Raw genomic sequence first — 17,483 nt, forward strand, 5'->3', positions numbered from 1 at the left:
GGTCACAGGGGATGTATAGGCCAGGAAACAAACAGGTCAGAGAAATCAGTGTCTCTCACAAAGCCAGTGCCCTGGAAAAGCAGTCAGGAATGTGAGTGCTTCCCCCATCTCCTCTATCTTCCTGCTTTCCACAGCACCCATCAGCCCAGGAGCCAAGCACTGCAGCACACATGCTCAGTAAGGCAGCTTTCAGCAGCAACTAGCCAAACCACTTCTAATTCACCAGGAGTCTTCAGAGGGAACCTAGGGGGCAGGGTCTGCTCGGGCCAAAAGGGACCATTCCAGGTTGATGCTGGAATCCCCAGTTGAGAACCAGGCCCCGACATGCACTGTTTGTCCATGCCAGGCAGCAGAGAAACCCGTGCTGCTGGACACCACTGCCAGAGAGACTCCTTTACCCCCAGAGCTTGGGTGAGATCATTTCTCCCAACAGAAAGGTATCCACAGACCAACAAACCACACATCAAATTCCAGGCCAATGCACCAGCCAGGCTTTCATACCTCCTGCCCCACCACAATGCTACATTAGGTTATAACTTCACCAACTGAGGCAGCATCAAGTCATGAAGGCATCTGGCTCAGAGATTAAAAAAAACCAAAAACTACACCAAGCTAACAACGCATGCAAGACCTTCATCAACCAGAGCATGAATGGAAAACAGCCCTTTTCAAAGGCATGCCAGCCAGCTTCGCAGGGACAGGCGCTGGCTGCGGAAAAGAAGGGGGTCTCTGTGACTTACTCTTTCCCAGGGAACCCAGAAAGAAGGGGGGAAAAAAAATCACAGTAGAGAAGAAGAGTGGTACATACCAAAGTTGAGGCTAAACAGGCAGAAGCAGCAGTTTCTCAGCATTCTCTAGCCAGCTTGGAGGCCCCATTCATTGGAAAGACTCCAAGGCAGAAGGGTCTCTTCCTTACTTCTTCTACCCTTCCCTCCCCCTCCTCCCCTTCGACAATGCCACAGGGACAGGATCCTTCCTGGGCAAGTCTCCAGGCACTGTGTGTGGTACCCAAGGGGCCTGATGCTGTCACAAAAGGCCCCGGCATCTCTACCATGAATCTTGCTGGCAGCTTGCCCCCCCGCCCCACGTGGCCAAGGTAATTCAGCACAGAACAGGAATGGCTAGAAACCCATGGGAGATCTCTGAAGAGGAAGGTGCAACACATACTCATCTCTTGGGACCAAATGCTTCTCTCAGGCCCCCCACCCTGGCTAGAAGTGAAGCCAACCCACCAGCCTGCAGCTGGGTAAGCAGTGCCTGGCCCTCTGTGGGCATGGGACTAATTTCTCAGTATTGCAAACACAGACCATCCTCCTGCCTGCCCTCCACAATTGTGGCTGCCAAAGGGCGGCAGAGAGGCCCTGAGCTTCCTAATCTCCCTGAACAGGCCCAGTATCACAGCCCTCTTTGCTGTAGACCACCCCCCCCCAACCTCTAGGTGGGGGAGGTGACACCCAACCCTGCATTCTTCCCCCTATGGAGGTAGTGAACTCCCTGAGCTGGGGTGGGGGCAGATGCAGTTGGGTGTGGGGTGGGGGTAAGACTGCAGCTGTATCCCTGAAGGAGGGGAAGTTGGGAGAGTGCGGAGGACCAGGGGGGAAGGGGCTGGGTCCAGGGAGGATGTGAAATGAGGGGGTGCCAATGGCTGGAGGGATGTGTGAGTCTGCAACTGGGGGATGGGTGAGCAGGAGAGTGAAGAAGTCTGGGTGTGGGACCAGTGGAGCAGGGGATGCAGATGTATGGGCTGGCGGGGGAGGGGGGGATGGAGGGAGGTGTGAAGAGCCAAGGCAAGCCTAGAGAAGAGGGGTGGGAGGGAAGCTGGGGTGCAGGGATGAGGCAACCGTGGCTAGGAAGGAGAAGGGGTGGAAGGGGCCCACCAGAAAGGATATGGCCATTCGGTGATCTTTTTGGCGTATTTCCTCACCACGTTATCCTCGCTGAAGAGGAAGAGGGACCGGTTGACCGTCAGGCAGTTCTGCCGGACGGGGATGGGGTTGTAGAGAGCCATGGTGCGGGCTCGCTGGGCCATCGACTGCTTGTACATCCTCTGTGCCCCAGGGGGCCCGCCCTGGCGGCCACCCCCTGCACCCCGGCTGCCTCCACCGCCTGCTGCTCCCCCGGAGCCAGCTCCCCCGACGCCTCCAGCCCCGTAGCGGGCCGGCATCTCATCTCCAAACCGAGCCATCCTGCAGAGAGCAAAGGGCCGGGGGTTACGATGCTGAGGATGCTGCTGGAGAGAAGCTCATCACATCCCATCAGCTGCTGCCCGCTGATGCCTGGTGGGGAAAGGGGGTGATTTCGAGGGGTCTTCAAGCAGGAGCACGGCTGGTGAATGCTGGAGAAACCCTGGACATCCTTTTTTCTCTCCACCTCCAGCAGGAAAGGAACCAGTGCGGCCCCCCCTCCCCCCAAACCCAAAAAAGCAGCAAGAAAGGAAGGGGGGAAAAAAGAGAGATGAATGCACCAGCCCCTCCAAAGCTGCCGTACAATTAAAAAAATATTAATCAATGCTTCAACCTCACCCAAGATTCCCCCAGGTTAATAAAAAAACGTGAACAGGGCAGCCAAAAAAAACCCTGCAATTAAAAATCTTCTCACTGCACCACCGGCAAAAAGCCTGCTGTGGAAAAAGGCTGCTGACAGCTCAAGCAAGAGAGAGACATTTAAAAAAATATAGAGCGAGAGAGATACGATAAAGAAATGTGCAATGAAATCTAGCAAAATTCAGCACCTCCTCCAGCCCAAAATGCAATTAAAAAAAAGAAGCGATTGCACCAATTTCCTCACCCCTGCTTCCCTTCAAACCCGAGAGGGGGGTGGGGGGGTGCTACTAAGGATAAAGAAAATGCACCACCAAATATATATATGTACACACTCATATATATATGTATAGGTATATATATTTGCAAGGCAATGGTTGCAAAAGAAAGAAACAAAAATGCAGCCCTCTCTCTCCGTCCCTGGTCAGCTTGGCAAAAGCTTTGCAGACTGGAAGGGGAGAAAATAAAAATACCACCCTCCCCCTTCTCAATTGTTTTCTGTTCGTTTGGCTTTAAATCAATGCATCCCCTCAACCTTTAACCCCCCTCCCCCCCACTGAAAAAAAAATTAAAGATTCAAAAAATTTGCAACGGGGGGAAAAAATAGTCTTTAAAAATCCCCCTCCCCCCAAAAAAGCCCCCCTTCCAATGTCTCTGCTTTCACTCATGCATCATCCTGCCGTCTTCAAGAGCTTGCAAAGTCTTGAGGATTAAAAAAAAAAGAAGCTACTGGGGTCTCTTTAAGCTTCTTGAGATGTAGGTTGGGTTTGCAAATTCACCGGCGGTCTCTGCTTCCCCCTTAATATTTCTTTTTCCGTGTGTGTGTGTGTGTGTGTGTGTGTGTGTGTGTGTGTGGTCAGTCGTGCATCATCTTGGAGCAGAATGTAGCAACGAAATCCTGTAAAATCCAAAAATGAAAAAGCATAGAGAGGTAGGTCCCATCCACCATCTACTCATAAGGGTTTCCTAGATGCTGCAATGTCTAGTATTTTTTTTCCGCCCTGTATTCCTCCACCTCCTCCTCCTCCTCCTCTTGGGTTATAGCTAAAATAAGACTGGTGTTCGGGAGGGAGGGAAGGAGGGAGTGGGGGGAAAAAAGAGAGAGAGAGAGAAAATGGAAAGAAAAAAAAAAAGGTCTGATTCACTGGCAGGTTGAGCTATAATGTGCAGCAACTGATCAATTGAATGCAAGCACCGACCATCCAAAAGACTCAGCAAAGCTTAGCACATGATGGCCTGGGACCAATCGCAGTTGCTATTGCCCAACCAAACCCAGCGGAGTTTGAGAGAGAGGGAGAGAGAGAGAGAAAGAGAGACAGAGAGAGAGAGAAGGGAGGTTGGGACATTTTTCCACCACCCTCTACCTCCGCCAGTTTGGAAAGCTTGGAAATCAACTGCCATTCTCCTACCCCACCCCCGTCCCCTGCCCTTCCCCACTCACCGCCACACTCCAGCTGGGCTATGATCTGGGCTGTGCTGGTTTCAAATATCTCTGATTTCCCTGGAGTGATGGAGCTGTCACCGTCTGTGTGACAAGGATCACAGCCAGGGCCCTTAGATTCCATTGCAGGGCTCTAGATTCTTGGGGGGGGGAGTCTGGGGGCCCTGGATACTCCACAGACATCTGCCCCTTTCTCCAAGTGTGTTAATTATCCATGCATCCCAATTTTACAACGGTGTCCAAGGGAGAGGCGAATCTGCATGTGTGTGCACATGTGTGTATAGGCATGTGTGTTCACATGTGAGATGCTAGATTTTAGCCAACCCACAAAACTGCCTGGATGCCTTGGCTTGGAAGAGCAATCCCTGGCCAGGGGCTGTGGTCTCCAAGCCTCCAAGGCCAATCCAGCCCCAGGGCCTGGGGTGCCATGGCCACTGATCTCACTAGCAGATCCTGAGGCTCTTGTTACTGAAGGACCATTTGCCTCCACATATGTGTGCACATCAGGGGCTTCCCCACATGCCTGCTGCTTTGCAACACCTGCCTGGCATTCCATACTCTTAACCCCAGGCACAGGAGACTGGGCCCATGCCAGCTTATGTCTCTTGTCAAGAGCTGAGTGATCCCAGCCTAGCCCCAACTCCCATGGGCTACAGCATACATACAGGCAGGGACCATGGAGCAGCAGGGAACTCCTTATGCCCTGTATTCACCATCCAAACCAGCCCTGCTCTGGTTAGCATGAACTTCCCCAGATGGTGGTGGCATTTGGCCTGAGTGAGAAGCAACAGCGCTAAGCAGGGAGCCTGGATGGCATTGGGCATGTGTAGGGCAGGAAGGTGTATACGGGTGAGGGGTGTGTGTGATGGGCTGTGGGTATGTGAGAGGTGTGGGGGAGAAGTGAGAGAGAGAGAGAGTGAGAGAGAAGTGTGAGGTGTGCGAGTATAAGGTGTGGGTATGTGAGGGGTGTGCGTGCACATGTGTGTGAGGTGTGGCTGTGGGGGTGTGCGTGCGTGCGTGTGTGAAGTGTGATATTGTGTGTGGGGGTGCATGAGGTGTGTGCATGTGCATGGTGTGTAGGCAGGGAGGAACATATTGAATACACATTGCTAATTACTAGCGCATGGTCTCCTACAGCAGTTGAGGCCAAACCCTGCCTGGAGATCCCTGGACAGCCCAGTCACTCCAGCATCTGCCCCTCCAACAAGATGCAGCCCTGCTCTGGGACCCCGCTGTCTCCTGAGTGGCCCCAATCCCCATGCCCACACAGCTGGCAGGATTGGGACCCCTGGGACAAAGCGCTTCCCTGGCTGCAACAAGGTCACTATCGTGTGATTCCTAAGCCCAACACCTACCACCACCTTCCTGGCCTGGCTCTGGGAGCCATTGAATGGCCACAGATTCATTCACATGGCCTAGGAGGAAGCAGATGATTTGCCTGCATTAATGACCACAGCAGTGCAAAGTCCTGGACCCCACACTCCATTCTCAATCCAGGATCACAGCATTTCTGGCTGAGGAAGACAACTCAAAGGGCCCTGATTTCACCCCAACCTGGAATCACAGCTGCCACATACCCACAGCTGCCTCCCAAAATTGTTTCCAGGCCATAGCCAGTGGCTTTGCACGGGGAACGGGGACAGCGAGAACTGCATAAGATGTACTGTCCACACTCTTCATGGTGGAGAAACACCTCAGGAGCAGGAGAGGGGGATCTTTGGCCAGACTGGAAGAGACCTGCAGAGGTCACATCAAATCCAAACCCCCTGTCTGAGACAAGATCAGCTTCATCCAAACCAGCCCAGACACATCCACTGTCCAACCTCTTAGCAAAACTACCATCAACACTGACAAAACAGCAGACATCACACCTGAACCTAACCCATTGCAGATCATAGCACCCAATGTCCTACTGCTACAAATGTTGTTAAAGAGATCCCAGGAAGAAGCTGTGACTATGGGATAAGATTCCTTCCTGACCCCAAAGGCAGCATTAATTTGACCCTGAGTGGAGGGACAAAACCCTCTAGCCAGGATCCTCCAGGTTTGAGTCTCAGCAGGAACACTGGCACATCCCAGTTGTCACCCCCAGCCTGGGCAATATTTAACAAAGCAAAGCAAGAGCTGGAGAAACTTATGGGGAAACCATGGGCTGGGTCACATGAAAGGTCTGAACTGATGGGCCTGACGGTGGTTTTGCACACCAATGTAAATTATACCAGGCATGGAGCAGACAGACACACAGCTATCCTGGGATAACAGTTTACAACAGGCAGCTAGTGCAGCATCTTCCCTGCAAGTGGCAGGGAAGCAAGTGCCTGTCTTTAGCTAAAGACTATCCTGGAATAAGTGTGCCTGTCTTGAGCCAAAGGCTATCCCAGGATAACCTGTGGACACACAACATTTAGCATAATGTCGTGTACTGTCTCACTATAGTTTGACCCCTGATTTTTCCCTCAGGTGATTCCACACTGGACTGGAATAAGTTACACCAGCCCAGGGCTATATGTCATGTGTCTGGTTCTATTTTGCACCTAGGCTTTATGCCTGATCCCTAAAAGGGATCCTATCCATAGGAAACACTGTGTGAGAAAGCCCTGTTAGGAAGACCTAAGGAAACCCCTTAGGCTGATGCAATGGCCACCAGAAAGGAAGTCTGCACTGACAGGTGGTAGAAGATAAGGCTGCTAAGGACATGAAGAAATGAAGCTAATATTCTCATACAATAGAAAGGTTCCTACAATGGAAAACAAACAGATAGAGACTTCCAGGAATTTCACAACGCTGCTGTAACACAGGGCATGTGGGAGACCCATGGATTTTGCTGCCTAGATTGACTGGGAAGGAACTGATGGCGTTTAGGTTGCTTCAGGGCTAGAGAAACAGGCTCGCCTCGCTGAGGCTGGGGATGACAGAGAAGAGACAGCTGGTGCCGAGATGTCCAAATAGGAAGCCTCTTCTGTGTCGCTCTGTGAGTCAGCCTGGAGGACGGGTTTCTTGCTAGGAGCAGAATGTTCTGAACCTCAGCTGAGAAGCTTCTTTTTGGCGAATGTCAGCCAGGCTGCTGGGGGAGCGGGGGGAAAACATGGCCGAGCCCTCAGTGCTGGGGGATGATAGCTGGAAGTGGGGTGTGACCTGTTCCAATAGGTTCTGCAGATGTAAATGCCAGCCAGCCTGACTTTTCACAGCAAAGTCCTATTCCCCTGGCACCATGGACGCTGACAGAAAGGCACGGGTTAGCTACCATGCCCAAGCAACAGGCAGAAGGCACCTGGCAGGGAGCCTGGCTTGTGCCCCCACTGGGGCAGGAGCCATCTAACATCTGCTGTGCCAGGCTGCTGCCAACAGGTTGGCATTGGGGAGTCCACCACACACCCAGGAGGCCACGCACAGGCCCAGAAGAAGGGCCAGAAAGATGCTGAGTCAGGCAGGGGATTGGGCATACTCACACTCGCCCACTGCCATGTGTAGCTGTGGCAGAGTCTGTCCATACTAGGATTGTGGGTCCCCAGAGGAGAGACAGGAACCAGACACGAATGTGGATATGGGTTTCCTGAAGGCACCAGAGACCCCAGATCATAAGGGCACTTCAGTGAGCTCTCACCCCTCAGAGGAGGCATCTGAACTCAGAGCAGCGAAAAGCAGAGAAGGTGACTCCTTTGCACCCTGTAAAAGGCTTTTCCCAGCCGTTGAAAGAGAGGAGAACTTCTTGGAAAGCTGTGAACACTGCTGCGCACCCAGCACGTGCTGGATAGATGCACCCATCACAGCCATCTGGTCCCAGAGTGAATATCAAGTCTCACCTGCTGTATGAGATATACATGCCACAGGACCGTGCGTCCCAGCTTTCCAAACACATCCTCCCCAATACTCTTGAACTGGATAGTCCCTGTTTGCCATTTCCCCTGTGGAGGGTAAGAACTAGAGTCTAGCAGTGCCCCAATGCCAGTGGTTCTCAACCTTTTTAGCCTGGAGCTGCCCCTTGTTACGCTCAAGATGCCCCTCAGAAAATGCCAGCTCTGAGTTTTCACTCCTGTTTAGAGGTCAAAAAAACAACACACTGCTGTGTTGGCTTTGACTCCTCAGATCTCATGAAGAACCTCTGGCATTTGAAAACTTGTCAAACCCAATCCCAACAATGCAGTTGGTCCAATAAGATCACCCAAAGAAATCTTTGCCTCTTGTATTTCCTAGACCTCATTAGACTCAAGACACTCTTTGGATAATGGCAGCTCTTCCTTGTTACATGTATTTTTTGACTATGGAAAAAATAATAGAGCTATTCTTCATTTGCAAAGAACTCTGAAGGCCACAGCAGGGCAGAAGGTTGGTGACACCATGTGCTCCTATTTGAAATCTCTGGGTTTATCTTGTGAATTGGGCTTGCCCACATAACAGTGCTAACATCATGTGGCCCCCCTAAAAAGATCTCAAGGCACCCCAGGGTGCTACAGCATTCCAGTTGAGAATCACTGTCCTACAACTTCTGCACTCTGAATCATGATCAGTGAGGACTTCTGGCTTGGGAATCAAGTGAAGCCAAGAGCTTTAAGGTGACTTGAATGCAACCAGTCACACCCAGCAATAATATTCCTCAAATCAGCCATGCACAGAGGTAAGGGAAGACCTGGGATGTAATGGAAACCACTGGCATGAAGACATTTGATGAGACTCTTCAATGGTGCAGGATCTTCTCTGAGCATTGGGCTGATCCAGCCAGGCACTTCCTGGGACCAGGATGGATCCATCCATAGGAACCAGCATTTTGCAAGCCAAGTTGCAGATCAAAGGAAGGGGTTATGAAGGCTGGAGTCACCCTCCTGGACTGGAAACAGCGGATGGAAGTGCTAGGACATCCAGAGTCCAATATGGCCCATTTTTTCTTCAGGGTCAGAAAGTGACTGACCTTGAAACCCTGCCCTGGATCTCTGACAGTATCTCTGCTGCACTCAGCTGTGCCAAGAAGGGGTTCAGCCCTGCAATGAGTGGCATAAGGTGCTTGGCACTGGGGTCAGAGCTGAGGCACTGGTAGCAAGTACATTGCAGTTTGCGGATCTAAAGGATCCCACCAATCATCAAATCCTAAATAAGTGGGGCTGGAAGGGACTTCCAGAGGTCACATGTAGTCCAACCCCCTTCCTGAGGCAGGATCAGCTATATCCAAACCATCCCAGACAAGTCCATTGTTCTATTAGCAAAATTACACAATTAACCCTGTCACAGTGCAAGACATTGCATCTGAACCTGTCACAGGGAAAGCAAGGGGAACACAGCGGCTAATGTCCTGCCGCTGCAAAGGTTGTTAATGAATGCTGGAGAGATCCTAGGCAGAGGCCATGTCCCTGCTACAGAAGGGAATTCCTCCCCCCACCCACCCAGAGTCCATACCAATCGGAGTAGGAGGGAAAATTCCTTCCTGACTCCAAATCTGGCATCAGTCTGAGCCAGAGTGCAGTGGCAGGACCCTCCAGCCAGGACCCTCCAAGGTTGAGTCCCAGCAGGAACACTGGCACAGTCCAGTCCCCATCCCCAGCCCTGGCTGCAGCCAATACCTAATGCCTCTGAGGAAGGCAAAACCCTTCCCCAGCCCCAGTCCCCCACACAGCTGCAAAGGAGATGAAAAAAAATCCTTCCCAGCCCCACATGGTAACCAGCAAAACCCAGGAGCCTGCCTTGGTGGTCAATCTCAGGGCCTGATCAGGCCAATGGCTTTTCTGCCCTTTGCCCCGAGATGATTTGGACAGACAGGACAATCCCTACATATAAGAATAAACAAATACTGATCTGACTTCAGTTCCAGAAACACACCCAAGTCCATAGCAGAACACTGTCACCTTCCTGGACATCCCACCCCTGACCTCCATGTAGCTGTTCTCAAACAACAAAGCTTTAAAAACCAACTGGACCATGGTAGCAACGTGGATGGAAGACAAACCTCTGTCTTCCTGTATGTTTCAGGGACTGGATAGATCTTAACATGTTCAACCTGATCATTGATGAGCTGCATTCGTGAATAAAGTTTAAAGACAACTGGAACATGAAGTTACAGGACAAGAAATCATCCGTAGACAGGACTGTGTTAAGCCTAGTCTAAATGGAAACCACCACAGATCCTTATCCCAGTACTGGGATTAGCTTTTGTGACCTCTTTTGTCTGATTTATCATTTCTTTGCCTCTCTCAGCCCTGGCCCCCACTCCTTCCTCTTCACTGCCTTGAGGATTCAAAGAGAGGCAAGTGGTTGTGTTATTTGGTATTTGAATCACTCTATTTGATAGCCTGAGCCTGTCCTTTCACAGCCTCTGGTAAAGCAAACTCAGGTCCACAAAAGCTGATACAACTCTGATTTAGTTGGCCCACAGGTGCATCTCTATCTTGCTTTCTTCCAGGATGACACCCAGCGTCTTTCAGCTCCAGGTCAGAGAAAGCGGGCAGCCAACTGGGGAGCCTAGAGCATAACCCCAGCTGGCAGGGAAACCAACAGACTGGATGTTTGTAGAGCTCTGGGTTAGAGGAAGCCTGCATCCACCTCCCTCACCCCCGGAGCAGAATGACAACCCACGCAGACACCCATCTCTGAGACAACCCAGGCCCCATCACACAAGGGACAGGACTGAGGCCCAGTGGCTGGTTCCCTGGCATCGGTGCCAGAGTAACTAAAACCTACCCTGTCGAGACAGACAAAAAAAACAAAAAAACCCCCAGCATGCTTGTCTGTGCCACGCGCTCACTAATTACACTAACTATATACACACACTATAAATATGCCGTGCAGTGCTGCATAAGCAGACACAGCAGGGGGGCTGTCTTGCTGCCACTGGTAGGAGGAAGGGAGTAATGAGGGCTGGGGGACCTGTCTCCCCTGTAGCCCTGGGCTACCAGGAGCCCAGGCAATGCTAGCAAAAAGAATCCAATCCCCTAGGCACAGGGCACTTGAGTTAAGAGCATAAGCAGTGGTCTCAAGGATCCATCTTGCCTGGGGTCCTGTCTCCGACAGCAGCAGGAGTGGATGCTATAGAGAGAGAACATCGAACTGGGCATCTCTAGAGCAATCCATCCCCAATTCAACACCCTCCCTAACATCTACCATGTTCTGCATGCAAGAGGCCAGAGGAAACACCTCCAACCATTCTTTTCAATAGCTAGCAATAGGATTGTCCTCATTGAATCCATCTAGTTCCTTGTTGAATCCGGCTCTGCTCACTGCCTCTACCCCCTCCTGTTGTGATGAATACCACACATTAATGATAAGATGAATAATAAAGCCCTTTCTCTTGTTAGCTTTTTTAGTCCATCTATGCTCTTTTCAGTGGGTGCCCCCTAGTTCTAGTATCCTGGGATTTGGTGAGCAACAGTCCCTGGCCCTGATCACTTGGTCCACACCCTTCATGATTTTATAGACCCCAATCCCATTTTCCCTCGCCTTCTCCTCCCCGAACAAAAGAGTCCTGGGCTTTTTAGTCTCTCCTGGTCTGGCCACCGCTCCGTGCCCCTCATCATCCTGGTTGTCCTTCTCTGGACCTTTTCTAATTCTAACTCTTTGAGATGTAAACACCAGAACCACATACAGGATTCAAGATGTGAGAGCCCTGTGGATTTGTATAGCACCATGATGATGTCCTCCATTGCATTTTCAATCCCCTTCCTAACAATGCCCTTCTTTTATTGGCTTTTTTGGTGGCTGTTGCACATGCAACTAATATTTTCAGAGAACTCTCTACCGTGACTCCAAGGTATTTTAATATGCTGTGGTGGCTTGTACTGCTCAGAGCGAAGGAAAAAGGTCTTGCATTTGAAAGCTTGTCTAACTCCATCCCCACTATGCAGTTGGTCCAATAAGATATCTCATTCTAAGAAATCCTTGTCTCTTGCATTTCACAAATTCAGTCATAGAATCCTAGAGAAGTGGGGCTGGAAGGAATCTCTAGAGGTCCCATCTAGTCCAACCCCTTGTCTGAGGCAGCATCAGCCCTATCCAAGCCATCCTATACAAATCCATAATCTAACTCTTCATAAAACTACCATCAACCCTGAAACAATACAAAACATACCACCCTAACCTGCCATAGGGAAAGCACGGGGACCACAGCAGCCAATATCCTGCTTCTACAATACATGCTCTTAAATAAAACATGCCTCTTAAAACATTTATAAAAAGGCCTGAGAAAGAGACCTTCCAGCCTGGGGAGGCAGCATGGTCCATGGGACCCAGCCCAGCCCAGAGAGGCAGAGAACCTGGAATCCAGTCCTGTAGAGAAAGCTGAAGACTATACTGTAATATGCATGTGAAGGACCGATACTCACAGTATATGCTGCACACACACTGAGCGTCTATGCCAGTGGCTCTCAACTTCTTTAGGCTCAAGGCTCCCTTTGTGAGGCTCATAGCACCCCTCAGAAAATGCCAGCTCTTAGTTTACACTTGTCTTTTAATGATGGAATAGAAGTACAGCCATTTTGCTATTGCAAGAAATTCCGAAAGGCCATAACAGGGCAGCTTTTTAACACTCTGGATTCCTATTTGAAACTGTTGGGTTTATCAGGTGAATCAGATTTCCACACCTAACCTTGTTAATGTTGTGTGGCTGAAAGGGTCCCAAGCACCCGAGAGGTGCCATTTCACCCCCAGTGAGAATCACCAGTCTATGCATATGCCCTTAGTTTTCTCTGAAAAGCAAGCCCTTCACCTCCATCCTCCAGAGCTGGGGATGGGGATGAGATGCCAGAGAATTATGAAGCACTGACTGCCACACGGAGCTCAAAACTGCTCCCTGGGATCTCAACAGAGAGAAACCACAAGCCCAAAGCAAAATGTGAAGAGAGTCAGGAAGCTTTGCTGGTCACTGCAGCTGGTGCATCAATTTAAAACACAGGTGCAGCAATCCAGAGTGTACTGCTGTCACTCACTACCAGGCATAATGGACTAGTTTGATAGAAGACCTAACCTATTTTCTCTCCTCTCTTTCATTCCCACTTGCCCTGACGTCACTGGACCCCTTTGTTCAAGATAATGCTTTTGTCCCATGCTGGCAGATCTGAAACCACCTAAATATAGTCCTCGAGGCACTGTCTTAAGAAGCAGTTTAAAGTGCCTGCCTCACAGGCTCCAGAATAAAGAAAACAAAGTAGAGCAATTTGCAATTTGCCCAGGCCCCTTTCCTAGGAAGGAACTTTATTCAGGCTGAAATGGGGATTGTAAAGGAAAAGAAACAATGTGCAGTGAAATTTCTTTGTGCATATGGGACTTCAATTCCCACTGGAAGCAGGGAATGATGGCTGGGTGTTGGCTAAAGCTCAGGCTGGGGATAGCAACTGGGCTTTGCCAATGCTCGTGCTGGGAACTAAATCCTGGAGGGTCCTGACTAGATGGTCTTGTCCTTCTGCTCAGAGTCAACCTGACACTGCATTTGGGGTCAGGAAGGAATTCCAACTCCCCCCCGCAAAAAAAATCATATTGGAATGGACTTACTGGAGGGATTGCCTTCCTCTGTAGCAGAAGGGCATGGTCTCTACCTGGGGTCTCTTGAGCACATATTAACACCCTTTGCAGCAACAGGACATTGACCAACGTGGTCCCCTGGTCTTCCCTGTGACAGGTGGCAAATTGGCTAGAGGGTCAAACCCAGAGAGTGGTGGTGGAGGGGTTGGTATCAACCTGGAAGCATGTGGGCAGTGGGGTCCCGCAGGGCTGGGTCCTTGGACCAATACTCTTCAATGTCTTCATCAGTGACTTGGACGAGGGAGTGAAGTGTACTCTGTCCAAGTTTGCGGATGACACAAAACTGTGGGGAGAAGTGGACACGCCGGAGGGCAGGGAACAACTACAGGCAGACCTGGACAGGTTGGACATATGGGCAGAAAACAACAGAAAGCAATTCAACAAGGAAAAATGCAAAGTGCTGCACCTGGGGAGGAAAAAGGCCAGCACACCTACTGCCTAGGAAATTACCTGCTTGGTGGCATGGAAGCAGAAAGGGATCTTGGAGTCCTAGTGGACTCCAAGATGAACATGAGTCATCAGTGTGATGAAGTCATCAGAAAAGCTAACTGCACTTTATCATGCATCAGCAAGTGCATGACAAACAGAGCCAAGGAGGTGATACTTCCCCTCTATCGGGCGCTGGTCAGACCGCATTTGGAATACTGCGTGCAGTTTTGGGCGCCACACTTCAAGAGGGATGTGGATAACCTGGAGAGGGTCCAGAGAAGGGCCACTCATATAGCTAAGGGCTTGCAGGCCAAGCCCTACAAGGAGAGACTAGGGCACCTGAACCTCTTCAGCCTCCGCAAGAGAAGGCTGAGAGGCGACCTTGTGGCTGCCTATAAATTCATCATGGGTGAGCAGAAGGGAATTGGTGAGGCTCTACTCACCAAGGCACCCCTGGGGGTCACAAGAAATAATGGCCATAAGCTAGCAGAGAGCAGATTTAGACTAGACATTAGGAAGAACTTCTTCACAGTTAGAGTGGCCAAAATCTGGAATGGGCTCCCAAGGGAGGTGGTGCTCTCCCCTGCCCTGGTGGTCTTCAAGAGGAGGTTAGATGGGCATCTGGCTGGGGTCACCTGAACCCAACACTCATTCCTGCCTATGCAGGGGGTCAGACTCAACATCTATTGAGGTCCCTTCTGACCCTAACATCTATGAATCCATGAATCTAGGTTCGGATGTGATGCCTGGTGTCGTGTCAGGGCTGATAGTGTAGTTTTGCCAAGGGGTTTGACAATGGATTAGTACAGACAAAATGCTTTGGACAGGAATGATCCTGCCCTATCCAAACCATCCAGCCTGACTTCTCTATGATTTAGGGATTCTTTTCTATGGGCTAGCCCACACTAGGCCAGGACTGCCATGCTGTTTAAAATAAGCCATCAGAATTGGACCGTTTTGAGAATGGGTGAGACAAGGACATATCTGGTCTGGTTCAGACGACCTCTGGAGATCCCTTCCAGCCCAATTCCTCTGAGTCTAAGTGAGTGATGGCAAAAAGAGGAACTCAGCAGCAGCCTGTCTCCAGCTAGAAGCTTGGAAGTGGAAGGGACAAGGTTTTACCAAAACCCGGGAGCTGGCTTCTTTCCAGAGTGGCAGGCAGCAGTTCCTGCCAGCACAGACCTGGTTCCCCAAGCTCATAGGACAGCTTCCCTTCTCCCCAGCATGTGACCAGAGCATGCCTATGAGATGGTATTGTGCCCCCACACCTCCAAGGAGCCATCAGGGCCATGGCCAGCTGGCATTGCCTGGAGTACTCTGAGCTGTCCTGGGATTAGCACAGTAGACCAGACCCCAGGATCAAGGATATCCAGCTAGTTCCTCAGGGTAGCAGAGAATCAGGGCCACTATGTGAGACAGAATGGAGGACATACAGACAGTAATGCCTCTAAGGCAGTATTTCTCAACCCGTGGGTCACAAGAATATATGAAAGGGTTGTGAACAAACTTTTAAAATGGATTCTCATTTAAAGGAGAAAACATGGGAAACTATGGGTTTTCCCTTGCAGGCTGACAGAGTGGGCCCTATACTGCTAACAGCTGGAAGAGATTCTCCTTGGCTCCAACATGGGGGCCCTATGATTTTCAAGCAGTCGGATTCAAGTTCTAGCTCCAGGAACTCTAAGAACTTCCAAGCTACCATGCTGCATTGTAAAGCGGCAGCCAAGGACCTAAGCTGGCTACAGATTATAGGAAAGTCAGGCTGGAAAGGACCTCATGAGGTGGCATCTAACCCAGCTCCCTGCTCAAGGCAGGATCAGCCCTAACTAAACCAGTCCAGCCACATGTCTGTCCAATCTGCTCTTGAATGTTGCTGGGGATGGAGACTCCGCCATGTCTCCCGGCAGTTTGTTCCAGTGCTCAGCTCCCACATAGTCAGAAAATTCTTCCTTATCTCCAGCCTGTTTCCCCTGCTGCAGCTCGAGGCCACTGCTCCTAGTCCTGTCTCCTGTGGCCACAGAGAAAAAGTCCATCTCCATACTCTCAGTCATCACCTTTCAGGGATTGGAAAGCTAGGATCAAATGCCCCCTCAGTCTTTTCTTCTCCAGACTCAATTACCCTAGCTCTGTCAGCCTGTCATCATCAGTCCTGCCTCCCAGGCCCTTAATCATTCTTGCCACCCTGCACTGGACTCTTTCCAATCTGCCCACCTCCTTCTTGAAGAGCGGGGCTCAAAACCAGACCAAGGACTCCAGGGAGGCCTCATCAGTGCTGAATAAAGTAGGGAAATTACTACCCTTGATTTGCAAGAGACACTCCAGTTCATACAACCCAGGAGGCTGTTGGCTTTGTTTGCAACAAGAGCACCCCGTTGGCTCCTATTCAGCTTATGGTCCACTGTCAGCCCAGGTCCTCCTCTACAGTGCTGCAGTCTGGCCAGTCATCCCCCAGTTTGTATTGATGTGTGCAGTTATTCCATCCTGTGTCCTGGACTTCGTACTTATCCTTGTTCAATCTCACCTGGTTGATTGTGGACCATTTCTCCAGTCTGTCCAGGTCACTCTGGATCCTAGCCCTGCCTTCTGGAGCATGCGTAGTTCCATCCAGTGTCATCCTCAAAGATGCAGGAGATGACCTTCAAGTATTAACCCCAAATTCTGATCACTCCCACTTTCCCCTCTTTTGGCTGCTACTTTGTTGGCTTGCCCATCTATACAAGGCAAGGAGATTTGCTGTTTGACTCCTGTTTCTAACCCATTCCCCATTCTCACATGCAGCAGCCCAGGTGTGAAGGCTGTAGATGTCTGGTTTCCTTTGGCAGATGGTCCATTGTTTCCTTGCTGTGATCATTCCTGGAGATGTCCTCATTCCTCCCAGCTTGGAAAGGCTTCATTTGAGGTCATGGAAAAGGAGAGCCTCCTGGACCAAAGAAGACCTGACAGGTTCCCTCCACACTAAATCTACTGTGCTCTGTCCCCAATTGGAGACTTTAAAATACTAGCATGTGCAGAACACTCTAACCTACAAACCTGTGTGCACTAGGATATTGGCCAACTTCTGGATGCTGAGACAAAAGCCATCAGATGCCCCATTCTCCGAGCATGGCGTGCCTGCTTCCCTCTCACCGCTGAGCCATTCTAAACAAGTCAATGGAACTACTCATGCGGGTAAAGTTAAATCCATGCCTGCCTGGGGCTTAATTATTCATCTCTGCAGCATCTAGGGCTGAGTACAACCAGCCTGACTGGGGAGCTAGTCTGATTCGACATGGTAATTCTTAGGTATTCATACAGCTTCCGCTTCTGAAGCATCTGGATGTCTAACAACCTTCCAGGCTTTTATTCTCACATCTGTCTGTGATAAGGGTATTCTGTTATCCCCATTCTAGATATGGGGGATAGAGTAGCAGAGAGAGCAGAGGGTTCGGGCAAGGCCAGGACTCATAGCCTAGTCTTCTAAAGCCCAGTAACTCTAAACCTCAAGACCAGTCTTAGCTCCCTTTTCTGGTGATGTGTTAACCTGGATGCCAAAACATTACATAGGAACATAAAAACTGCCATTTACTGGGTTACAC

At 50.4% G+C, this 17,483-nt stretch overlaps 1 protein-coding gene across 4 annotated transcripts in view; it reads right to left on the reverse strand.

Moving 5' to 3' along the window:
* The window catches only part of CACNA1A (calcium voltage-gated channel subunit alpha1 A), a 129,314-nt gene that overhangs the window by 85,703 nt on the left and 26,128 nt on the right, over positions 1 to 17,483 (reverse strand). For all 4 annotated transcript variants that reach the window (XM_059732301.1, XM_059732302.1, XM_059732300.1 and 1 more), the window contains exon 5: positions 1,890 to 2,186. In XM_059732301.1, the coding sequence (XP_059588284.1) occupies positions 1,890 to 2,186 (297 nt within the window). The remainder of the gene's footprint in view (positions 1 to 1,889; positions 2,187 to 17,483) is intronic.

This window comes from Alligator mississippiensis, chromosome 8 (genome assembly GCF_030867095.1).
Source record: "Alligator mississippiensis isolate rAllMis1 chromosome 8, rAllMis1, whole genome shotgun sequence".
NCBI classification, from domain to species: Eukaryota; Metazoa; Chordata; order Crocodylia; family Alligatoridae; genus Alligator; species Alligator mississippiensis.